General features: G+C 41.7%; 1 protein-coding gene across 2 annotated transcripts; it reads right to left on the bottom strand.

The window, feature by feature from the left end:
* Positions 1-224: 224 nt before the first annotated feature.
* Positions 225-24,084, bottom strand: EPHX1 (epoxide hydrolase 1). Of its 2 annotated transcripts, none has more exons than XM_065058608.1 (9): positions 23,734-24,084; positions 12,761-12,945; positions 10,768-10,948; positions 8,447-8,674; positions 7,158-7,287; positions 6,470-6,684; positions 3,960-4,068; positions 2,856-2,981; positions 225-1,337 (listed from the first exon to the last, which is right to left on the bottom strand). In XM_065058608.1, the coding sequence occupies exons 2-9, from the start codon at positions 12,938-12,940 to the stop codon at positions 1,112-1,114; spliced, it is 1,395 nt and encodes a 464-aa protein (XP_064914680.1). In that variant the 5' UTR covers positions 12,941-12,945; positions 23,734-24,084; the 3' UTR covers positions 225-1,111. The 2 variants fall into 2 exon arrangements, with proteins under 2 accessions (XP_064914680.1, XP_005507403.1); XM_005507346.4 differs by lacking the exon at positions 23,734-24,084 and adding an exon at positions 23,270-23,552.
* Between the last annotated feature and the right edge of the window lie 1,275 nt (positions 24,085-25,359).

Raw genomic sequence — 25,359 nt, 5'->3', positions numbered from 1 at the left:
CATCTGGATACAGTTTAAGAGTGTTTGAAGCTCAACTGCACACGCTAGGGACTGCTGCTGGCCAAAACATACAACCCTTCAAATTCAGGTTTCTTTGAGCAGTTTGCCTTCAATCTGACCTTTGTAACAGATGCAGTACAGAATCCATAGATTCTGAATTGACACTTCTTTGCTGCCACCAAGCAAAATCTCAGTTATTAAAAAATTTAAAAGAAACACACAGGTATTATTCAAAGCTTTAATGCAAGTTTCTTTTGATGTTGAATTAATTAAATTTTTATTCTTTAGTAAGAGGTAATACCAGTACCTTGCAGAAGCAGTGCAAAGCCACAATGTCTTGAGCCTGTCCAAGGCTATGATTTTAGCTACGAGTATAAATTCAGTGCAGGGGGAGCTTGGTCTATAATTACTCCTACCCAGCCTCTCCTGGCCCAAGCTCCAGGAGAGCAGCTCCCGTGTGTTTCAGCTGCTCCTCACGTGTTGCTGTCCCAGGAGTGCTGAGCCTCCTCACAGCCAGGGCACTGCTTCCCAGCCCAGGCTGGGAGAGGGCAGCCAGCAGTAGCCAGCTGGCTAGTTTAAAGGTGCTGTAGATCATCGGTGCAGCCCATGCACTCATGCAAGTTCAGTCTTGCTAGGCTGCTCCCTGTTCTTTCCATGAGGAACCTCACAGCTACACCAACTCAAGTTTTACTGCTGCCATGAAAGAAAAAAAAGCCTTTCATAACAATTAAACTGTTATTACTTATGTTATTACTTGTAAAGGTGTATTTTTCAATTTCAAAGCAAGAGTCAGGAATATTACTGAAGTCTGTGCTTGGGGGAGAAGATAACCAAGTAACCTTTGTGTTCTTTTCTTAGCCTAGCTGAACAAAGACAACCCAACCCAAAATGTGTAGGTCCCTGCAGCAGTATCTCCTGAGGTAAACTGTGTTTTTCTTGCTGTCCTCTCTCACATCTGGGCAAGAATAACATCAAATTACATGGATTACAGTCAACTTCGTAAGGCCTGTACGTGTGCTAAGCTATAAGCAACCGGAGTTGGACTCAATCCTTGTAGGTCGCTTCCAACTCAGGACACTCTATGATTCTACCCTGCTGTCTGGTAGGGAAGTTACTCTCCTTTCTTTCTCCAAAGTTGCTCTTTCTCTACTTTCCCAACAAATTGCAGAATATCTTCAGCAAGAAGTTGAGGTTCCTCCAAAGCTGCAAAGTGGCCACCTCGGGGCATGAAATGGAAGGACACGATGTTGGTGTATTTCTTCTGCGCCCAAGCCTGGGGGGTGTGCATCACTTCATTAGGGAAGGAGGCAATGCCAGTAGGTACTTGGACTGTGAGCCTGAGAGAGGAGAGAGAATAATTTTAACCTTTGAAACACTTAACTCTGCAAGAAATGGGAAATCCTACTGATATGTTGTTCTTAAACATCTGGGCACACTGTTGTCAGGCAATTAATATTTGATTTTCAGATCCCAAATTTGAAGACACTCCCATTCCTGGAAAAAAAAAAAATATCATTTTTGCATACATTTATATTAAGGTGGTTTTGCAAGGGATTCAGGGCATGACAGAAGTATGGAAACTGAGAAAAAAGCCCTAGGAGATGGTGGCTATCAGCTTTCTTCAATGCTGCATTCAGGGCTCAAGAGTCACGTATTGAGGGGAAAGCACACAATTTGACATGGGCCAGAGAGAGATTTACAGTGAAGATAACAACAACTAGAACAGGTTGAGCCTGGCAGGACAACTGGAGGGTAGGCAGGGGAAGAATTATCTTGAACGGCTGCAGAGGAGGCAGAGAGGGGAAAGAATAATAGGAAATCTAGACTAGTTCAGGGGAAACATTTCTGAATGCGAGACTTCTTGCTTGTAACTGGCACAAATGCACTCCACAGAACACTTTGCACATTAGTAAGAGTAGGGAGGCAACTGAATTTGAAGGGAAAAGTACCTTAGAAAGTGGAGTGCTTGTTATAAATGGAGCAATATTTTCTAGGTTTAAATACCCCATACACATAAGCTGCATTGTCAGAAGTGACAGATTTTAAAATGTAGATACGAAAATCGTTTGGCACATAACCACAGGAAGCCCAAAACCAGGGTTCCTAATTTTACACAGGACTTTGAGACTCCTTCCTCTAGGCACAAAAAAGCTCATATAGCTCATCTCGTGTAGGCAGAATGGGAGCAGGATACTGCCCACAGCATAGCCACAAACAGCGTCAAGAACTGAGTCAGCTTCCTGGAAGCATCATTTCACAGCTACATAAATACCACAGCAGTGAGCTGTGGTTGCAGATACCTCAGGGCAGGTTTAAGCCTTCACTGATAGTCAAACTGACACAAGTATATGCAACCAAACTGCTGTCTTAAGTGTCTGCGCAGCAGGAACATCAGTTGTACCAACTTCCAAATTCTGCATTTTGTCATTATACTGAAGGTAGGACTTAAATCTTTTGCAGAAATAGCCAAACTGTGTCCAGGAAAGTACTAGAGCTATAAACAAATAAACGATAAACAAAACCAACTGCATGACTCAGTCACAGGCTAATTTAGTAACTGAAGTAAAATCTGGAAATACTTGCATGTGCTTTTCCCTACTTGGATACACGGTGAATGGGAGGTGCTCAAGCAGTGCCTCCAGTCAGATCTCCTCACTGATGGCTTAGGATTCTTACCTAATTAACATGTTTTCCAAGCACAACTGACAGACCCCTCCTGCAGAGGAGCGCTGTGATACAGCACTGCTTTTCCTCAACATTCAGAAACTTGCAGGAGCTATACATAAGCAACCTGTCTGCAACCATAAAATAAAGTTCAGGGCAAAATACTGAAAGAAGATCAACCACTTACTTACCTTTCATGTTTCTGTGTGCCTACCCCCTTCTGAAAATTTTCTTTGTAGAAACGCATTGAGGAGACTATACAGCCTGACACCCAGTAGATCATGATATTGGTGAGCAGGTCATCCAGATTAAACTTCCTGAATAGGTAAGACCAGAGATTGCTTAGTTAGAATAAATACCATTTTCCATTACTTTAGTGGGAACTTGACTTGGTTTGGTTGTAAGAAAAAAAAAAAAGTTACAGGAAAAAAATAGTTAACTTGGTTGAGAAAAGAGTTGAGAGGTGAAGTGTACTACTCCCCCTCTGTCTGTCAGTGACCAGTTAAGTGTGCTACAGGCTTGCAGACACAAACTGGGAAGTGGATTTTTAACTCCTACAGGGAAGGCAGACTCCAACAGGCACCTTATGCTCCAGCATAGCTGTCTCTACTGTACATACACTGGGAGAGTAGGAGCAGAACAACACATGGAACAGCTTGTGCCATTTATTATTTATAATTATAAATGCTACCATGAGTCTTCAATAGAGCCATCACACCAACATGTGCTGTAAACAGTGCATGTTCCATATCACATTAGCTGTACGCAGCACAAACATTCTATTCAAATCCCTTGTCACTGGACCTGCTCATAACATGCCCCTTCACTCCATTCCTGCCAGGTACCTCTGCAGTTTTCAAAGGGAACTTCATCTCAGATTCCTGCTGTGCACTAAGAATGATCCTTTATTAACAAACAGTAAGATGAAGTAATATTGATCAATCTAAAGCAAATTCATATAGTTAATTGTTAGCATTAAAATGAATCATGAGTTTTGTTTCCCAGCATCTTAATGTAGGTTAAACTTGTTTTTGTGTCCTTATTAGATTCTTCCATCTAAGTGAGTTTATAGTACCCAGAAATTGCAGGTTCTGTCTCTTTTCTAGGAGATCAAAGTGGGAAGGGAGTCCATCAGCCTTCATGGCCTGTTTGCTTCTTTGCACGCTGTAGTACAGCACTGCACCATTTGTGGTCACTCCATATGAGATGTGAGGCCATCAATTTGACAGACTTCTTCAGCTATGACTCTGGGCTTAGTCACCTCATCTAAAATAGTACTAAGAGGAAACACTTACCTGTCTAGTCCCCCATCCTCTAAGTTACGGAATTCCAGATCAGTCCACGTAGAAAACTTCTCCAGGATGTATGCTGCCAGTCCTACAGGAGAGTCATTCAAAGCACAGCCTGAAACAGAGGAGGAAAACGTAACTAAAATTGTGATATCTGACTACTGAACTCAGACTGTTACAGAAGCAGCCCATTATAATACAGGGTAGATAACTTCACAGAGCTGTTCCAACAGCTGTGCTCTTAAGTAAATAAATACAACAGCAGAACATGGTAGAGCCATTTCTTGTTGAATTATAAACTGATAGTATCTGCAAACCAACAGGCTCTGCATTAGCTCACACTGTTAACTTTTATGAACTGAGGTTAAAGTATTGGATTTCTGCTTTTTTTTTTTTAAATCCTTGTAAACTCAAAAGATTAAGCTCTATGTGCCAAGTAGGGTTTGCTTCCATTAATCTGGAAGTTGTCATGTACTAAACAGCATTACAGGGCCAAAGCCCACATGCCTACACATGACTGGGAGAATCTGCACCATTACCTAACAGCAAAAACATTATAAGGATTATTAGAAAGTCATTAAAGGAGAGCAAAGCTTTACTAAAAGGTCCATCTTCTGAATTATCTATAGCCAACCGTCTTCACACGTAGGACAAGGCTTAACATACTTTTTAGAGTTTGTTTTGCTTGGACAGAAAAAATGCACATGCACCTGGAACTTTGTTCATACATCCAAGTGCTGTGAAATACAGGGATCATAAACTTTCCCAGCTGCTCCGGAAAACCTTAGAAAAAAGCTTTGCCTGATGAACAGCACCATATTTGAAGTTCCACCTCTATCAACCTAACCTTTCTGAAAGATGCCTAACACTACAGCTAACACAATTTCATCAGTAATTGCTATTTAAATATGATAGTTGAGTTTCAGTTATCGAACAACTAATACTGATAACAGACATACCAAGTGTTTAAAAAAGTTATACTGAGTATGCTGTCCAGATCTGCAGAACAAGACAAGCAATAGCGTGTTCTCATATATTTAGTGTGAACGAGGAAGAGTACACCGGTTTGCATATAGGAAAAATTGACATGGATCCTAGCAGTACTTCAATACAGGCACTGCCTGTTTCAGTCAGTGGAAAATGAACCCACACTCCATGCAGGTTTCCCAAAACAAAAAGTGTAAAATCAAATCAATGCAAGCCAGTTGGATCAAAAGCCAGCTCTGAAACAATCAAGAGTATAGTATCAGCAAGCATAGTAGATATGTATCAAGAGCCAGAGACAACTTCCTCACTGAGGACAGCTTGCGAGGTTGCCCTGCACCACCTGCGGTCTCAGAAAGATTGTGGCAGCCTCCAAGCTACCTGCTTGGGTTTTTTTTTTCCCCAATGGGAACCTGCCATGCTCTGCTCTTCTTTGTCCTCCAAATTGCAGGAATGTTGCTGCTCCAGCTCCCAAAACATGAACTGGCTGCTGGTTCCCAGTCTGCACAGACCACACATTGCTGGTAGGAAGAAGAATCAGCCAGAAATCCCCAGCAGCAGGAGCAGGGCTGGGCCTCATTCAGCTACCAGCTTCCCCATCTTTTCTTAAAGCACAGAAGGAAGTAGAGACTAGTAATTTTTAGAAACCAAAACTCAAACGAAGCAAAATTGGTTTAAATCCATCAAATTATATTTTGCCTACACATTTTAAGATTATACCTGCTTCTGTAGGTAAGCTTATGGAAAACCATTAAGAAATAGTTTCCGTAGCTATGTTTTTAATAAAATCCATGAGTGAATTTCTGCTGCACTAAACTAAAATATATTCAGTATTCTTGACTTGGTTGTCCAATTCAGTTGAAAGAGATGTTTTTAAAATAGAAACACTTAATAGTCAGATCCTTAGAGCAGTTAAACAATCTGAGTGACTATCTCATCTCGGAAGAACATTCATAGGTACACCCTTTTTTATATTTTTTTCCCCTTGAAAGTCTGCAAGTGATTCAGAACAATGAGTGAAAATAAAATTGGACTTTACTTTTCAAGTATTACTTATCCCTATAAATAAGCTACATTACGTGCTGAGACAGCTAAGAGCTTGTTGTAGGTTGCATCATTTGAATGTGATCCATTCTCTGTGAAGAAACTACCTTTTGTTGTCAGCAAAGCTACATTTGAAATAGAATTACAGTCCCCAGTGATAAAAGAATTGGAAAAGTATTAAATAAACTATTTTCTTTATGAAAACTGAAAATGAGGTCACTTAGAGGCACTTAGAGGTTGCTCAGTTTTGACGTTACAGATTTACCGCTTCTGCATGTAAAAGTGAGTATAATGCTGCATACCCATATGTAACTGTTCTGACTTGGATACAGAAAAGGAGCCCACATTTTAAAACCTCTAACCTTCCTACTTCAGTTTCCCTGATAAAACCTGATTTTCAGCACATTTTAAAAATAACATTTTGTTTCTACGGAAGTACAACTAAAACAGATTAAGTATTCTGAGCTCAAAGGGTTGTTTTGTTTTACCAACAGTATCAGGCTTTGTAGCCTGTATGTGAGCGTAGCCAGACTCCAGCAAGATCCTGTAGAGCCCTTTTTCCAAGAAGGGAAACATCCGCCTGACATCTTCCTCCTGAAACCCGAAGAGCCCTGGCAGGTAGCGGCCCAGCAGGATGGAGAGCAGGTGAGTGAACCCCACGTTTGTAACTGTGGCTAGATTTAAATGGAGACCTTTCACATGGCTAAAGATAAAAACAGAAAAAGCGATTCAAAGTTGTTACATTTAAAATGTTATTAACAAAATTTGACATAGTTAAATTCCAACCTGCTACTTACATCATGACCTTAGCTGTACTTTGTAATGCAGCTTTCCACACAAAAATGACAAGCCAAAGAGGCAACTGTCAGTAATCAGCACACACTCCTGAGCACCAAGCCACGAATCCTCCTTTCGTTACAAGTACTTATCCCATTCCAGATCCCAGTGGGGCCAGTACAAAACAATTGCACAACCATTTGAAAGAACAGTTATTTAGTATAAATTAAGGTATGAAATTTTGGATCACTGTTTAACACTGAGCACTGAAGACAGAAACTACACAGTGCTCATATGAGGACTTCAACAGGAACTTTCAAGCGCACAAGAAGTAACAATTGAAAGAACCAAACAGCTTTGCATGCCGGTCACGCGGCACTGTACCAAAGGGGTACTCACTTGGGAGCTATCTGGGCTAGATTGGTGCAGATCAGCCAGCCCCAGTCACCACCTTGTGTGTAGAACTCGTTGAATCCCAGTCTGAGCATCAATTCATAAAAAACAGAAGCAGCGCTTACAGAATTGAAGCCTGCATTAAAAACAAACAAACAAACCAACCATACGTATATATACCACCACACCCTGTTGCATAAATTCCAGCTACACTTCTGACTGTGCAGCATTCTCCCCGTAAAGGCAATATTCAAGTTCCTAAAAAGCTACAAGTCCATTTTTCCTTGCCTGTCTCACAGACTATATGGAAGCCCTTATCATATCATCCAGGCAATCTAGAGAGCAAGCAGAAAGCGTGAGGAGAAAGTCCAGCATTTGCTTCAGACTGGTGTTCTCCTAACTGCATGAGCTGCCCATGCACTTGCCTCACTAAGGGGTTGCCAGACTCCCCGTTAAACTGTCGTCACACTCCAGCTGAGTCCTGTCAGAGGCACTGAGCATTGCCTGGGGAATGTGTTTCCATTTTCACAGAATCATACAATAGTTTGGGTTTGAAGGGACATTCAAAGGTCATCTAGTCCAACTCCCCTGCAATGAGCAGGGACACCATCAACCAGATCAGGTTGTCTACTGGGAGCACAGTCTCATCCTAATGATAGTTGGAAACTTTTATGTTTCCACTAATAATGTACTTCTCCACTTCACTAAATACTGATTGCATAAATCATAACCAGAGAAGCAGCGAAAAGCAAAACTAACCTTCCCCACATCACTCACCTGCACATGTAATTAAATACTAAAGTTCAGTATCACTTTAAATACCACCTTGCTCCAATTTGTTTCAGCTTGTGTTTGTGTAATTCAGAGCACAAGCTGAACAAGCAGGTGTTGGCTGCAATCTACCATGTAGATATATCAATTGATTTGTTTCAGCTCTTCTCATCTACCTGTATAATGCTGTTGAATACGGATTCAAAACACCCAAAAGGAACAGTAACAAATCCAGTTTACTCTTCCTGGTCACCCCCACACAATTCATTGCCTCAATTACAATTTATAAGTTGTTACTTCATAACTTTTTATAGTACTTTGTAAATTATCTGTACATTGCTCCTGAAACTAATTAATGGTGTCACTTCAAGTCACACTCTTATCTCTTTCCCACACGGCACACAGAATCTTTTGTTTCCAGACTGGGAAAACAAGAAGAGCCAGGAGTTACTGTTCTGCTCACAGGAGCTGTCTCACTGTGAGACTAAACTTGTGTTAGTTCAGTTTCTTCTTATACATCGTACCTTGTTTGTGGGGTGCTTCTGAGAAACCATAACCAGGGATGGATGGACAAACGACTTCAAAAATGTGTTCATCACTGAGGCCATGGCTTGCAGGATCCGTCAGGAGAGGGATAATTTTGTAAAACTCGTAAAATGAGCCAGGCCAACCATGAACCATTAATAATGGCTTTGCAGACTGGCCTTCAGGCAAACGAGGAGGCTTTATGTGAACAAAATGGATATCAATGCCTGCAAAAAAAAATAAAATAATTAATTAACATGTCCAAATCTACCATAACACTAAAACTAATCACAGAACAGATTATTAATAAATCTTTTCTCAAGTCCTTTTTTTGGTGAGTGTGCAAACACACGGCACTTCTCTGGGTCCTTTTACCCAAGGACCCTGAAGTACTTTATAATGGGCAATTAAGCATCACAACAGTCAAATGAGGTCGGCATATTTATGTTTTAAAATAAACTGGAAAATTAAGACATGGAAGTGAAGCAATCTACTAACGGTAACACAGTGACTCACACAGCTTAAAGGCAGAAGAGACGATTACATCAGTTAGTTCAAGTGCCCTTAAATTTTCCCCAAATGTCCCTATATGGCACCAGAGAGGCTATAGCCAAGCACAGGTTTTTCTTTCTGGAAGGCACACAACTGCAACTTGAAGGCATCGAGAGATAGGGAATCATTCATAACTAGTAGCTATTTGTTTGGGGGTGTTAATCGCCTTCCTTGTTTTGTGCATGCCTTACTTTCCATTTGAATGTGTCTGGCTTCTGTTTCCAGCCATTGATCCTAATGTTACGGCAAAAGGAATTTAAAAAGCCTCCACTAAGTATCCCCCGCCCGTAGAGGCCTCCTGTAATCAATTCGCACATCCTAACTGCTGATAAACCAATCACGCTGAATCCAGGATTTGAAAAAACGCCTTGCTAAAATAAAGCGTTCAGTTTTGTTCTTTTCCACCTTCTGTCCAAAGCTTTCAGTATCTCCGAGTAAACCAAAACAGGAAACTATGTTCTAGTACCAGTCTCCTTATTGTTAAGCAAAAAGGTAAAAATTGCAGTTGTTTCCTTTGTGATCCTTACAGTACATAAGCAGTAGGCTTCACGCAGCATTGCACTAGTTGCTTCAGGTGAGATGCTTTTCCTCAAGCCCATTCAGGGCTTTGCTTTCCAGGAAACGATAATTTGCTCTCAGTAGAGCCTGAATGCCTCATCTCTTGATGTATTTAGGCACATTTTACTCCAGCTCACCAGCAATCCCACCCTCTTTCACTGACTGAGATTTCCCCATCCTTGACAATTCTGGGGATTTCTGTATTCTCTGAAAAACTTAAAAGTGATGACAGAAGCTGGGAATCTGATACACGGCATGTTTGATCTTGTCTCTTCATGGCTCATCTCTGTAATCATTCCTAACCGTTGAAATTTCTCTTCCTATTGCTGTACATAGTGCATTGTCCCTCTCTTATCTTCCCTTTCTTGTCTCAGATTATACACATTTTTTCTTTTTGATGGGAAGACTTTTTGCTTTTATCTTTTCAGCACTGACCATGTTGTATACATTTAAATAAAATCTTTATGTTCTAACCACTATGTAACAACCATTTATTGTCCCAAATCCATTTTAAATATTATGGTGAACTGCCCCATTTGAAATAACTCACAATTATGGGTGCAAGTGAAAAAGAGAAAAAAAAGAAAGCATAATCTCAAGCTTGAATTTTGCCATCATGTGATACAACTGCCTGCTCAATCGTACCGCGAAATGACCCAAACACAACTCTAATTCAAGTATTTAAAACATCCAGTGTGACCGAAGCTCCTGTGCTTTGAATGACAAGACACCTAGCAGCACATCAACCCCAAGGGAAAGGCATTCTACATTTTTAGGCCCAAGAATACTCAAAATGGTGCAGCAGAGCACATCTACCACGTAGCGACAACCTGAGCAGCCAGTGTGCACCACTGTGACAGCAGCAGCTGGGAAACTACATGGAGCAAGAGGTGGCATCTGTGCGTATTTCTGCATGATTACATGCGAGTCAGGGAACACGTGCACATCTGAAGATCCGGTTCTGTTTCCAAATGCCGGTGCTTGGCTCTTGTTAACACCAGCTGACAACCCATCCATGCACAAGGGAATTCCATTTGTCATTCCTTGTCCTAAAGGCTTCAGTTTCTCGCTGCCTCAGCAGCAGTGCCAGTGATCCACACCATGGCAGCCAGGGAGGGAAGGCACATGAATCACAGCCATAGAATTCTTAACACTGAGATCCCTTGTAGAAAAGATTATGCATTACTGTTTAAGGGAAAAAAACACACACCTTGAATCTTAGTTTTGAATTGTGGGTACTTGTTGAGGACTTCAACTTGTTTCTTCCAATTGAACTGGTTTTTCCAGTAAGAGACAACCTTCCTGAGATACACTGAGTTAGTCCCATAATGGAAGCAACTGTTCTCCAGTGGCTCAGTGAATCGAGCCTGGTCAAGTCTCCTAAATAAGTCCTGTAGGGAAGAAGAAAGAAGAGACATTACAAGCGCTTTTGTCTGCCATCTTGTGCTCCGCTGTGCTGGTTTCTAGTTATTCTCAAGTGAAATGAAAACAATGAAAATAACACGTCTCATGACACCCGTGCATTTTGCTGATGCTCCATCAGCTGTTCCAATTCTTTTTGTCCCCCTGATGGCCTCCTTCCTCTGCCATTCACACCTGTTCTTAGCATTCTTTGTTTTGCAGGGCTGACTAACCTGTTTGCCAGGCTGATGACCAGAGAGGACAATACACTTTTCTCAGAGCACTGTGGCTTCACAGTCTTGTTGCCTTTCCATGGTACTTTGTTCCCCAGGTTACCTGTGAGCCCAACCCTACAATCAATGCATGGATCTGGCCCAAAGCGCATGTTCTCCTTCCCAAACCAAGGGGCTGGGTGTCTTCACTGGGAAGCACTCAGGTATTTCATATGGCCACAAAGTTTGTGAAACTAGACTGGAGTAAAGGTTTCCCAATCTAGAGTAACAAAGTGACCTTCCTACTGCACTTCACCGTCATGTGGGATGCTGACGATACTGCAAAAATCAATCAAAAAAATCAGTCAGCAGGGAAGAACAGCTAAGAGCCCCTTCCTACTGCAAGCAGAACCACAGAATAGCTGAGGGTGGAAGGCAGGTCTAGAAATCTAATCCTGCTCAAACCTCTGTGGGGTTTAAACCTGAACAACATCATCTTATAACAGCGATAGAGGTAACTCTAATTCGGAGGTGTTGGTTTTTTTATTTTTGATGTTGGTATGTAGATTCATTGCTTTTGGCATTTAACACATGTACAGAAAGCATGGATTTTTAAATAAAGTCTTTAACACATCTTTACATACATGTTCTTTGTCCATGCTCAACACCTTTATGAATGTTCTATTTATGTATGCTACCATAATTCTAACTCCTAGTTTATGTAATAATTTATTTAGAAACAGTTTTCTACTGATAGATTATGTTGCAATAGCTGTCATAATACAGAATTGTGTGTTTCAAAGACACCTGTAAATTAGAAATTATCTAGCTTTGTGTCTGCAGGGTAAGAGGAAAACATTGGACATCAGTGTCCACTGATATTACTGAGGAGAGCAAACAAAGTGTTAAAAAAAAAAAAAAAACCCAGGCCTTACCAAGAAAATAGGAATCCATTATAAATTAAAAATACGAGCAATCCCATGAATACTGTTTTGAACCACCACTCCACACAAATCTGTGAAATTGTGCTATCCCCAACTTAAACACACACAATCAAAATCTTGCTAACAAATTCTGCAATTTATGTGTTTACTGTAATTACCACTCTGGTATTAGCGTTGAACCAAGATGATCATTAATTACACAAGAATCAGCATCCAACACAGCTGCAAATATAAAGCAGTAAAGAAAATGAGATATTCATAATTGCTTTTGAAAGAATGAAAAAAAGATGACATTGTTCTTACTCTGGCCTACACAATCAAACTGATGAAGGTGCACAAACAGGAACACAACACTGAGTAATCTCTAGTATGATTTTTATGTTTATTAGGCTTTACAGAGGAGGTTTATTTACTAGCAATCTTGTAACAGCCAGCTGAGAACAAAATTGTACAGCAGGACATGAAATCTGCCTATCCATACCTATCTTCTGAAGTACTTGAAAAATCCCTTCCACCAAGTCCTGGATATCATTGCTTATTCCCATAAATATAAGTACTGGTTCAATTTAAAAATTACTTCTGAACAAGTTCTGCATTTATTCAGCCATTTCATACTTCTCTCTCCCCAGTACAGATATTTGCTTACACTCAGCTCTTCTTCTGTAGTTTCCACCTTAAACGGCCTAATAGTTGTATCTTCTTCAGTGTCAGGCTTTTGTCCCTTGCCCCACCATCCTTCCTTGAACGGTAATGTCTCTTCTTTCTTCTTAGTGAATAACAAGTAGATGATGACTGTCCCCAGAACCAGGAATACTTCAAGCAGCATAATGCCTGCAACAGAAGAACAGAACTCATAGTTCAGAGACAAGTGATGTACTTTGTAAAGACTACAGAGGTTTACTTGCTTCTTAAGATAGGATTTGATCTGCACAATGTTCTGTCACTCACAGGACATCAACACTTCTGTAAAAGCTTCAGAAAAAGGATGTCTTAACCTACACAACTCAAATTGTGTTTTACAAAAAAAGTGTTTACAAAATAGTGTTTGACATAAAGGTCATTTAGTCAAAACAGAACTCAAAGCAAGTCAGTGGCTTGGTAAACAGTCCTCTGATTAAACACACCATGTTGGTTTCCTCAATGGCTGCTGACTGCTGCCAAACTTCAACAGTAAAGGAATTGACTGTGGATATAACTCAAGTTTAATACTTTCTCTTCTTCTGAAGCTCTAGATTTTCCACAAATTCCAAAGCAGATAACCTCTTCAGTAAGGCTCACATATCAATTATTATACATTTGGATGGAAAACAAGCTAAGACACATATAGAGAATAAAAAGTGAAGAGCATGAGGGCAGCCACCTTGTACCTCCCAATCAGTCTGGGGGAGTGGGGCAGGGACATATTTACATAACCTTTGAGCAGCAGCGCAAAGGGTAGAAGCCCCTTCCCTTTCTTTCTCCCCCTGAGCTATTAAGGAGAAACCAAATGACCACATGCGTGCTCTCCTGGATCTAAAACAGCCTTCCCCAAGTGATAAAATTCTGTCAATGCGAAGAACAACCTGATTTCACAGCGTATCTACATAACCCAACTGCAGGGCTGTTGTGCTTTAGTCACACGGAACACCGTAACAAAAAAGAATCCATTTTGAATATATTTTAACTGTTTCATGGTGCAAGTAGAAAAAAATACTCAAGACTAATAATTAATGTTTTCAGGTATCCCCTTACATATGAGAAATGTTTGTAAGATGGTTTGAGGAAGAGCACTGTCATCATTTTAATGCATAATTTTAAACAATGTCATGTTTCAAATGCTCATTTGCTGGGGAATTGATGAGACATGAAGTATGTCAAATCTTCTGTAGGGCAAGCGTTGTTTATGACACAGAACAGTCTTCATTCTTTCCAGAGCTAGAAGGTTTGGTTGGTTTTGCTGCTGCAATTTGATGCTCTGAAATTGCCCAAAGAGTCAACAGAATTGACCAGATGTATTCCTGGATCAAAACAAGAATTGTAACACAAGTCAATGGGAGTTCACCTCATTATAACAGGAGTAAAACTGACCTATCTTCTAAGTGTTGTAATGTGACAGGACACATTTTAGTCAGTCTCTTGAGTTTAATTTTCTAATGGCTGACAATAAATAAATAAAACTGACAAAATAAGTATCCACTGAAACATTTGTAGAGAAGTCAGACACTGTGCAGATAGGACACCAAGCTACAAAAATATATTATTTACATATGCTAGCACTACAGCCTTGAGAAGTAACCTGAAATTACTTAGTCCTCCAAGGCTAGAGAAATGGAAATGATAGGCACTGCAATAACTTGATCTGTTTATTAATTTCTCTTGTCCTTCCATAATTTCTGTTGTTTGAGGAGGTGCTATCTTTTTCTTCACCATGTTTTCTGGAGCACGAGACAACAATATTCTCCCACCTCCAGCACACTCAGGCCAGAACTTACCCCAGAATTAAAAAGTTTGGCCAATTTCAGCTTGCCTCAACATATAAACCAATGCAGCCTAGGAGCCTCCAGAGCACAATTAAATTTACTGCAAAGCAGAACTGGAAGGGCTTTTAGGAACCTCAAAGCACTTTACACAGAAATAATACCCAGCACTTCTATTACTAAGTCTTCAATGAGAGGAACAGCAGCTTCCCTCAAATCACAGCACAACTCAGGCCATGTCTAGACTACAAAGGTTCAGCAGCAGAACTGTGTAAACACCACATACGAAAAATTCAAGCTCTTGGCCAACTTCAGTGTGTTCACAAAGCCGCACAACAAACAGCCATGCCAAGAGAAAAGAGCTGCTGCCAGTGCCGGCCCCGTTGCTCAGGCAGGACAGCCGGGGTACCTCGAGAAACAGAGCGCTCTTTGTCCTGGCTTGTGCTGTATCAGCACCACGGCTTCTGCGAACATGGTGACTGAGGCACAGCACTTAACACAAAACCACGTTCCCCAGGAACAGAATCCCAGCCCAGTCTCTAGCAAGAAACTTGTATGTCCTAAGTCACTGGAGTACCCCAGAGCTACAAAAATATTTCTGCTTCCCCCATCTGCTCTCAAGGAGACTTGAGAAATCAGAATTTTTGCAGCAGAAGACACAGGAGGGATTGTGTGCAAACAGGCATATTTTGCATTCACCCTCAGGTGCGTGCACAAAGAATTCGCTAAGTGAAAAGATATCAATTTTTGCAATTAATTCCAAACAGACTTTAGGATGAGCTTGTTTACAATCCAGCAATAAGTGACAAAATCAATTTCAGGTTTCACAAAAGTTCTATCTTCTATTGCAGAGAATTGGGGCCAGTGACAAATTGATTTGCATGAGATGTCATTTTGACTCTGATACTGGTGGGATTATTTTTGCTAACAGAGAGAGATCCCAAGTTCCTCTCTATATTCAATCTCAGTTCCCTTGAAAGTGCCTGTAAAATTCCTAATTACAATGAGCACAGGGGCCTAGAACTCTAACTATGCTACATTTTTTTCTGAGCACGCAGGAGGAATAGAAAGGGCAAAGTGCATCAGCAGCATTTTAACTTGCACCAGTTCATAGCACACTCAAAGGGATTGTTTTGCTAGTGATGAGTTAGTGGATCGCAGCATGTTCCTACCAACCTCTCCAGCTCATGCTGAGAGGAGACTACATAGAGCAAATGCACTCTATGATTTCCCAAGTTTGCTATTCAAGCTAGTTCTCTAAAACTCCTGTGTGTTATTTGAACAGCATAAAGCAGCCTCAGTCGTGATGCATCCAAACCAGAATTTCCTTTGCTAATCACTGTGGAGCTGTTGGGAGATGGAAGTTATTAGCCCCTTACACTTGTTCCACGATACACCAATACAGTACCATCAACGTGGAAGGAGAAACAGGTACAACAAAACTTTTCTATACTTGCAGTTTTCAGAGATGTAAACAACAAAGTGCTGGTGTGTTTATTCTCTAGATTCTTTTGATCCAACCATGCTGGCATGTTGCCTTTAAAAATGACTACTTCAAAGGGAGTTCATGGTTTGGTTTGGCTTTTTCCTCTTTTTATGTGACCAAAGGCAAGACCTTAGAAGGAAATAGTTCCAAAGTCAAGTACTTAGGCTCTAAGACTTTGCTGTGCCTCAGGGTGGATACTGTTTGTAAACAGTACTTAAATACCTTAGACAGTATTTTCATCCTAAAGACTCCAAAGAAGAATGTTTTTGTCTTGCTACTTTAAAAACATATTTTGAAAGAAAAATGTTAAGTGTGATGGACCCAGTGAATAGCCCCCCAAATTAGCTCCTCTTGTAGAAGACCAAGTGCATATCAGGAAATATACTGTTTGCAAGAAAACCCCAAAGCTTTCTAACAGTATCTTACTGCTCCTTGCTGAAAACACTTTTTTTCAGCATTGTTTGCATTTTGATTTGCATTAACAGCATTAACATAATTTCATGTATTAACAGCAGAGCCAATAGCTTCACAGGAGCAGAGCAAATATTATTTACATCAAAGCTGTGTCCTGTCTCATGCCGTGTCTGCATCAGTATCCAGTACCAGATGCCCCAGAGAACAGTGGTGTTTAGTTTTCAGGAAAGCCATCTATGAAACAGCTTAATGGCAAAATCCCATCTTGTTCTACTAGTAATCACTCACCTTTGCCTTGCAGCATTAGAATCCATCTCAAACATGTTAAGGGAGAAATAAACACCTGGTAAGACTTTCAATGTAACATTTGGAAACCTGTTTTGGCCCAAACACTACACAACCCAGCTTCTATGGCTTGAATGACACGCAATATACCAACAACTCCGAGTGGTAGTATTAAACCATATCAGTGCAAACTGGCTAGTGCATGGGTGAGGCAAAAGCTCTTAAGAGACCATGCTGCTTTCAGACACACGCTAGAGGTGATCATGGTTGAGAGTTAATAACATTTTAAGGTTGGTTTACTAGCAGACTGCAAGGTAGTTCAGAGCACTTAGCACACTCTGATAGAAGGTTTATTGATTAATAATTACCCTGAGAAATAACAGCTCAATTTAGAAGTGATGTTTCCATTTATTTCTGTTCTATTACATAAACACCCCTGTTAGGCTTTACTGAAAAGGCACCCTCTCCTGCAGTGTCTGTGTTTACAGATCGGTTTGCAGCAATTGCAGGTTCCTCTTCTCAACAGATCTGAAGAAAAAACAACTCACGGACTTGCTTCAAAAACTCATGGCACCTGTAATAGGGGTCCCCAAGCACTAACAGCCTGAAAGGGACTAAGACAATGCACAGTCCTAGAAGACTCACACTCAGCCTACGCCCTACCATCTCCAGGCATCACATTTTTGTCATTTTATAAGACCAGAAACAGACAGAAATCCATGAGGTGAAGGCATTTGTATAAGAAAAGCTTCCTATTTATGTAGTTTATGGAGCATTATGACATGCCTCCAAATAGCTTAGCAACGCAGCAACTGCTTCACACACAACTGATAACATCTCCCAGGTGAGCATAAAATGATACATTAACATTGCAGGAAAGGAGGAGAAGTAGGCATCGGGTGAAATAAAGCGTCCTACGCAGGGAAGCAAATCAAAGACAGGAAATACAAATCCAACCGAGTTTCTGGCTTGTCTCAATAAGAAATTTAGCATTTACATTTTTTTATTGCCATAGGGAGGTGGCACACAATGCTATCTCCAAAACAGCAGGAAGAGATGGTATCATTCTGTTCCACAATCTTTTTCTAGACTGTTCACAATCAGGAATAAGCCAGTGCAGCAGGAACCTAGTCAGAAGGCTACAACCAAGGAAAGGGGCCACCTCCCCAAAGAAGGAGAAGTCACACTCCCTCTCCCAAGGGACAGCAAGGCCTCTCCCAGGACAGGGTGGGGTACACCTCCACCACCTCAGAAGAACACTGCTCACCTGGGGCAGTGAGGCACTGCTCCCTTGCAGCCGCTCACCTGCTTTGTCCCTTGGACACCAGTAACAATCAGCAGAGAGACTGTTTAAGGCTCTGGGCGTACCCACATGCATCACCCAGCACTTGTACTTACAGCTATTGTTCCCTGGTGCACTTCATGCCAGGGGAGTAGTTGAGCACCCAATACAGTATGTCCCCACCTGATTTCTCCTACAATCCTATTACAGTTAAGTTGCGTAATCTCTTCAGTACTACGCTGAAACCCAGCAGGCACCAAAACCCAAGGCTAGCTAAGCATAAAAGTAGTATGAGACCAAGTTCACTGTTATTCACTTTGCCTCACCCAGAAGCTGCACTTTTGTGCAACCCCTGGCCAGTCAAAACTCATCTCACAATCGTGATTTAAAGTACTGCACGGCACATTTTTAAGAGTAAGATATTCCATTTACAAGAACACATATTTAGGCACCATTATTTGCTCTTTCAAATCCACACCCAACACATTCTTATATGCTGCTTAAAAACATGTCTTGTTTATCTCCATTTTCCTTATTTTGCTTCTATTATGCTTGAACCACCCCATTTCCTTCAAAGACTCTTACAAAAGCCCTTTGGACTACATAAATGCAAACTGGCAGAATCTGACCTAGGATCTGTGGGATGCCTGTTCTTGTGACTTAATGACTATGGGCAGGATTGAGCGGGAAAGGAGATCTACCCTCCATCTGCAATCATTTCTGTTCAGGACTCTACAGACAGAAAAGGTGCTAAAGGATTCTTAAATCGTCACTGTTCGGTCACGATAATTAAGGGTGAAAGAACTGTTTAAACTTTCATAATAATGCACCCGGCAGCTACAACATTAAGGTTAGATCACGCAAAGATTTTATCCAGCCTTTACCCTCAAATTCGACCAACAACAGAGTATTTTTGCATGCATGCAGAAAAGCGACACAAACCTGGCATACAGCTTGGGTGGGAACACGGCTGAAAGCTGGGTCTCCTAGACAGCCCTCTCAAACCACCTCTTATAGTTAAAAAATTGAAAGATATCATGCCAGTAAAAAGTTTTTAAAAGTTCTTAGCCACTGTCCAGCCAACTAAATCACACATTCCAATAAAATAGGTTCCAAAAAACATCTTGAGCTTTACTTCAACATTTAACTTCTAATGTCTGAAAATAAATTATGAATAGCACATTGTTGTGTTTTGCCTCCCACCAGAGTTTCTAGAAATAATGAGGTTAACCTCCTCACCCTGTGCCAGTATCTGCATTTTACAGAGAGGGTGGAAAAAAGTGCAGACGAACCAACAGAGTGAGATATTACAGATAAAGGAATGAGACAGAGGCAATTGTTCCTCAGGCCTTAGTGGAAATTCAGGCTCTATTTTTAGCTTCACCAAATCCTTCAATAATTAAGACTATAAAAGGTTGCTTTCCTCCCCTGCCATGGTATTATTGCCAATGTTTTGCCTGCTCTGATCTAGATGGGACATGGATTCACCCCATACTGCTTGGCACTATGGCCCAGCATATGTCTTGTTTTCTGTGGGGTTTTCCATTAGTCTGATTCTCTTAAGGTTCTTCCATGAAATCAGAGACGTAAAGACCTTCTTTAACTAGCAGCTTTACAAGCTTTTCATATTAGCACTGTCAGAAAACTGTGTTACTAAAACCTTTAGAGGGGAATAAAAGAGTGCAAACAGTTGGAAATCTTCAATTCCAAAGTACGTAAGAACAAAGCAGATGACATTCTTTCAGTTAAAAGAAGGTGTGGAGATGGAAATGCTGAATATAAAGACTGCCAGAGGAAATTTTTGGCAATCTGTAAGATAGTAAGATGAGGTGCAAACTGTAAATTTAAATTAGGATCATGACTTCAAGTAGTAAGTGCAGCATGAACAAAAACGTGTATGAGAGTGTAAAAAGGAGAAAAAAATATTTTTTAATAAATTGTGACTGTGAAAATAGGGAGAGAGAGAAACTTGTTGTCTCTCTATGAAGACTTCATTCTCAAAGAGAAAAGAAACTTAGGATGATGGGAGAGGAAGGGAACAGATGGTAGTCATCATTTTCTGTCAAATAACTGCAACACCAAAAGGATGTGCCAGAGTAAACATGTAACAAGAACAATTCTTGCTACTTCATCTCTCTCTTAATAACAACTAAATATTTAAGTTCTCTTTGGACTTAAGGGCTTAATGTAGAAAAGTGCACTACCTGTACCCACCAGACCAGAGCAACTAACACTCATGATGAAGCAGCCAAGAGGACTAGGTCCTTCAACAGAACATTCTTTTTGATTCCTAATACATATCCATTTAATCTCAGAGACACATCTTCTATTAGACAGCAATGCATACCCAGGGTACAGATGTGGTGGGGACCCAGGGCATACAGAACAAACTGGTAGAGCAATAGCTAATATGTCTATGTGTCTTCATTGCAGAGTTCAAAAGAAGAAGAAATTTTAAAAAAATCTACTGCTGGGTGCAAGAAATATGAGAAGAATTGCTTGAGGTAGAGAAAGAACGAAAAAAAAAGTTTGCTGAGTCTTAAATTGTCTTGTGGATTACACCTAATCATCTTCAACAGAAATATTTCCAAAAAAAAGTTGGAGAAATGTTGGAGAACAGCTCACTTTTCGAAGAAACCTGGAAAACAGCTTCTGTTCTTTACCCCAGTAGGATCCCTCCATAAACACGATCACAGATAACTTCCTCATTCTGGCAAATGCATTAGAAGGCAGTCAGCATCACACACTGTTGAAAAGAGCGGCTAACAAAGCATGGCTACCACAACTCCCACAAAAATACTCCCAGCCCTGCCAATCAGAAAGCATTTAATCAACAACAATATGCTTAAATATATATCAAAGCTGATAGTGCCACTTAAAGAAAAAAAAAAAAAACAAACACAAAAAACCCACACAACCTTAACAAACATGAACCTCAGAGTATATTCAGATGATTGTGTTAGCCATCCTGCTATGTCTAGCACAATCAGGATATCAAAGCAACTGCCATTTTAGAAGTAGATTTTTGTGCTTTTTTATTTACATAAATACCAATTTAGACACACAATTTTGCTTTTAATTAAAAATAATATATTTGGAGGAAGAATCCAGGACTTTTTTCCAGTAGTAGTATTCAGAAGGGGGAAAATATTTTCAGCATTAATTACAAGCAGAACAAAGCTCTTCAGAGACGAGCAAGACGCTCCACTTTTCAAGTGACTTTTCTTTAGGGACTTACACAGTAATTAGAGATCTATTCGCCACATTTGGAATTTGCACATTAAAGATGACTGCCCTGGTTCTGGGACTGTGTGTTGCACAAAGAAAATACTCTTTTTCAAGCCCAACAAAGCAGTGCACACCCTACCACAAAGTGCAAGGCTTTGCCTCTCTTTCTCTGGCCACAAAATTTGAATACTCCAACTATAATACAAGAAATGTGCATAGGAATACATAAGATAATCAATTCATTTTGCCTACAGCTATAAGCCATACTTCACCTACCACCCCCATCCCTGCTTTACTCCTTCTCCACTGACAAATTACTTGACAAACTGTTACTGAAGAAACAAGAATTTCTGGGAGTATTACCATTCCAGAATTATTACCCCAAACCTTTTTATTTACCTCTTGCAATTACTTTGAACAAATTGGCCATGTATATTCTACTAAGAAGCCTGAACTTGTTTCACAGTGCTTACCATACTAAACATTGAAGTTCTATGTCTAAAAATACCAGGTAAGTCTGAAAGCTTTGCTGAAACCCTTGATAGACAGACAGGCTGAAAACATGGTATTACCCTACGGAATGACCAAATACAAGAAGTGCAGATCAACAGGAGGGGAAAAGGGCCTTTTAAAACACCTAGTAATCCCAAACCTATTTTTGGCAATTCATACAGACAAATTGCATGTGGATTATGGCTGAACTGGTTATTACCAACTGTGCTCTATTTCAAATTATTTACTTAAACACCACGATTGCCACTGCGAAAAAAATAATAAAATTCAGAAGAAATAAACAATCGGAGTTTAAGCAAATCATACCCAAGTTTTTATATATGAATTAAGACTGGAAAAGATGTAGAACAAAGAGACACAAACTTGACACTGTGCCAGGACCTTCCCCGCAAAGACTTCAGCTCTGACAAAGATCTAATCCTTGTCCTTGGACAACTTCAACTGTGGATTGATTTTTTCAAAGCTGCCTAATTGCTTTTGGTGCCTATCTCCCATCGATTTTCAGTACACATTAGCAATTTGTGCACTCAAGTCTCAGTGTTAGCTTACTTCAGACAGGACTAATATCCGTTTCAGAGGAGACGCACAGCATCTCAAAAGAGCAGCACCAATCAAAACATCAACCCTGCATTTGTGGCTGTGTATGTGAATTTGAGAGAGAGGCTTCTAAAACTGATCCTATCCCATAGGTTCACCTAAAATAACTAGGCAAGTTTTTTGATTTTAAATAAAGCTATACTGTGAAAATAAGAGAAAGCAGCTTAATTCAACAGAACTTGAAAAATAAGCAACACATGTGATTATGACATGTTTTAACTGCAGGGCAAAGCCAAAATCCCAGCTGAATTCTCACAAACTGACCCAAAGTTGAGGAGCGAGTGCATCATTTGCTTACTCTTTGCAGATTGCCCAGTTATGCAACAGAAGATGGCCAAACTCAGAAGTCTTTCTTCTCATCCCTAAAATGCTTGTTCAGCAAAGGGAACTATGTATATTGTCCTCATTCATTTTCACATTTGGCAAATGACCCGTAAACCAAACCAAACAAAAAAAAAAAAAAGTTCCATTTCATATCCCTATTTAGAGATGAGCAAAAAAAACACAAACCAAAACCAGACTACACCATTTCTATGTCAATAGTTAAAGCCACTTATTCTAACTAAACCAGGAAACCTGGCCAGAGTCCCAAGGAACACTAAATAAAATTGTTGCTTCCAGAAGTATTGCCAACAATAAGGCCAGCTTATCAGGAACCTTAAGCTGGACAAATAGCTCTGGCTCAAGCAAGCTGTCGGCGAATGTTTCATCTACTCTCCCCTCAGAAAAACCGATTAGGGCCTTCCTGAAATCAACCCAAAACATCCCCACCCGGGCCACTGCTATTATTCAGACTCTAATAATACCTATTGTTGATAACATTTTGATACCACCGGCTGGCAGAGGGGCATACACTCTTTAAAATAACGGTACTTAAGGCACGTAGGTGCAGACCTCACTTTTACCAGTCCCCATTCCCTCTCTCTCGCCCTTCAATGTCCGCAGGCTTCGTCAGGACAAGCCGCACACCGAACAACCTGCAAAAGCCGTTTCATTGACTGGACGGAAAGTCGGGGACCAGCGCCCTCGCTTCGCCCCCTCTTCCCTCAGCGGCGCGGCGGCTGCGGGGACTGAGGCGCCGTGTCATTAGCAGAGCCCTACACTGCTCCCCCACTATGCCCGGCCAGGGAACGCCACGAACACCCCGCCACCGGACCAGGACCTCGCCCGCCGAGGCTACACGAGCGAGGGGAAAGGCGAGAGGCCCGTTAAGCGCTGGGGCTGTGTCTCCGGACGGCGGCGGGGCGGCTGCGGTAACGGCAGCACCCAGCGCTGAGGGGTTTCCCGCCGCTCCCCTCAGGCGAAGCGCGAGCCCGTGAGCTGCCCCCGCACCCCGTCCGGCACCCACCCGCCCTTACCTGACGCGGCCGGAGCCGGGACCGCGCACACCTCGCCGCGCTCGCTGCCGGGGCCGCACACCGGTCCGCCCGGAGCGGGGCACGGTACCGGCCGGGCGTACCGGCCGGGCCCTCCGGCCAGGCCCTCCTGCCGCAGCCCGCTGGGAGATGTAGTTCCTGCCGCGGGGGCGTGGAGCGCCGGGCCGCAGCGGGGACCCACCCCGGGTGCCTCAAGCGGAGCCCGCGGCCACCACAGCTGAAGGCGAACAAGCTGTCGCCCGCGGAGGCTTTACCGCCCTTGCCGCCGGCCACATGGGGCATTAGCACCTGCTGCCCCGGGCGCTGGCGGGGCCGGTGCTGCCCGCCCGCAGCGCTCTGGCACAGCCGTGCTCAGCACCGACCCACGGCCGGGCCGGGGGAGCGACGGGCTCAGCTGGGCTCTGAGGTCACAGGCGAACACTAATTCACCGCTGTAATGCCAGATTTAGGGCACACTAACTATGGAGTGGCACAGCTTATAAGAATCACAGAATGTCAGGGATTGGAAGGGACCTTAAAAGATCATCCAGTCCAATCCCCCTGCCAGAGCAGGAACACCCAGATGAGGTTACACAGGAAGGTGTCCAGGTGGGTTTTGAATGTCTGCAGAGAAGGAGACTCCACAACCTCCCTGGACAGCCTGTTCCAGTGCTCTGGCACCCTCACTGTGAAGAAGTTTCTTCTCAAATTTAAATGGAACCTCCTGTGTTCCAGTTTATACCCATTGCACCTTGTCCTATCATTGGTTGTCACCAAGAAGAGCCTGGGTCCATCCTCATGACACTCACCCTTTATATATTTATAAACATTAATGAGGTTGCCCCTCAGTCTCCTCCAAGCTAAAGAGACCCAGCTCCCTCAGCCTTTCCTCATAAGGGAGATGCTCCACTCCCTTAATTGTCTTCATGAGCTTCCTAAAGGGCTGCTCAGTCAGTCTCACCAGCACTCAGGGAGGGCACTGTAGTGGGGCTGACTGAAGAAAAACACATTCAGCCTGCTCCACCTCCTCAGCTGCTGTCCTGTGCAGCATAACTATGCTCCTAAGCAGAAGAAACACTCTAAGAATGTGTGTAATGGGTGCCTCTTCCCTGAACCTGTGTTCTCCAAGGTCTGTCTTCCAAATGTGGTCAGAGGGATCAGTGCAAGCCTCAGAAGGTCGAGCTGTAACAACTAATCCCATCAGTAAGAACGTAAGAAGCAACTTAAATTCTTTATTTGCTCTTTGAGGTTTTTCCATTCAAACTCAGCTTTCAAGTACCACTTCACACCCAGGTTCCAATGTTAGGTTTTGTTTGTTTGTTTGTTTTTTGTCACCACCACACCATCTCATTTCTCATGTTTTGGACTGTTGAAGAGAAGTCTTAACAAACAGACCTGTGATGACAGATGACAATTCCTTTCACATCTTCCAACTTCTTCTATCCAGTCATCCCAGTCTACTCAAGCACTCCAGTGTCCAAAGAGTATTTGGTGCAGCTTTCATGCTGTTTTGCTATAAGCAGCAACAGTTCTAAATTTAAAAACGAAGCTGTTTTGAAGCAACATGTGTCTGAACTGTTCTGTAAGTAAGGCTTGCCTTTTTTTTGTTGTTTTCTTCTTCCACACAAA

Source organism: Columba livia, chromosome 3 (genome assembly GCF_036013475.1).
Source record: "Columba livia isolate bColLiv1 breed racing homer chromosome 3, bColLiv1.pat.W.v2, whole genome shotgun sequence".
In the NCBI taxonomy this organism is placed as follows: Eukaryota; Metazoa; Chordata; class Aves; order Columbiformes; family Columbidae; genus Columba; species Columba livia.
Note: the sequence above shows the minus strand (reverse complement) of the source record. Positions and strands in the feature narration are given on the sequence as shown.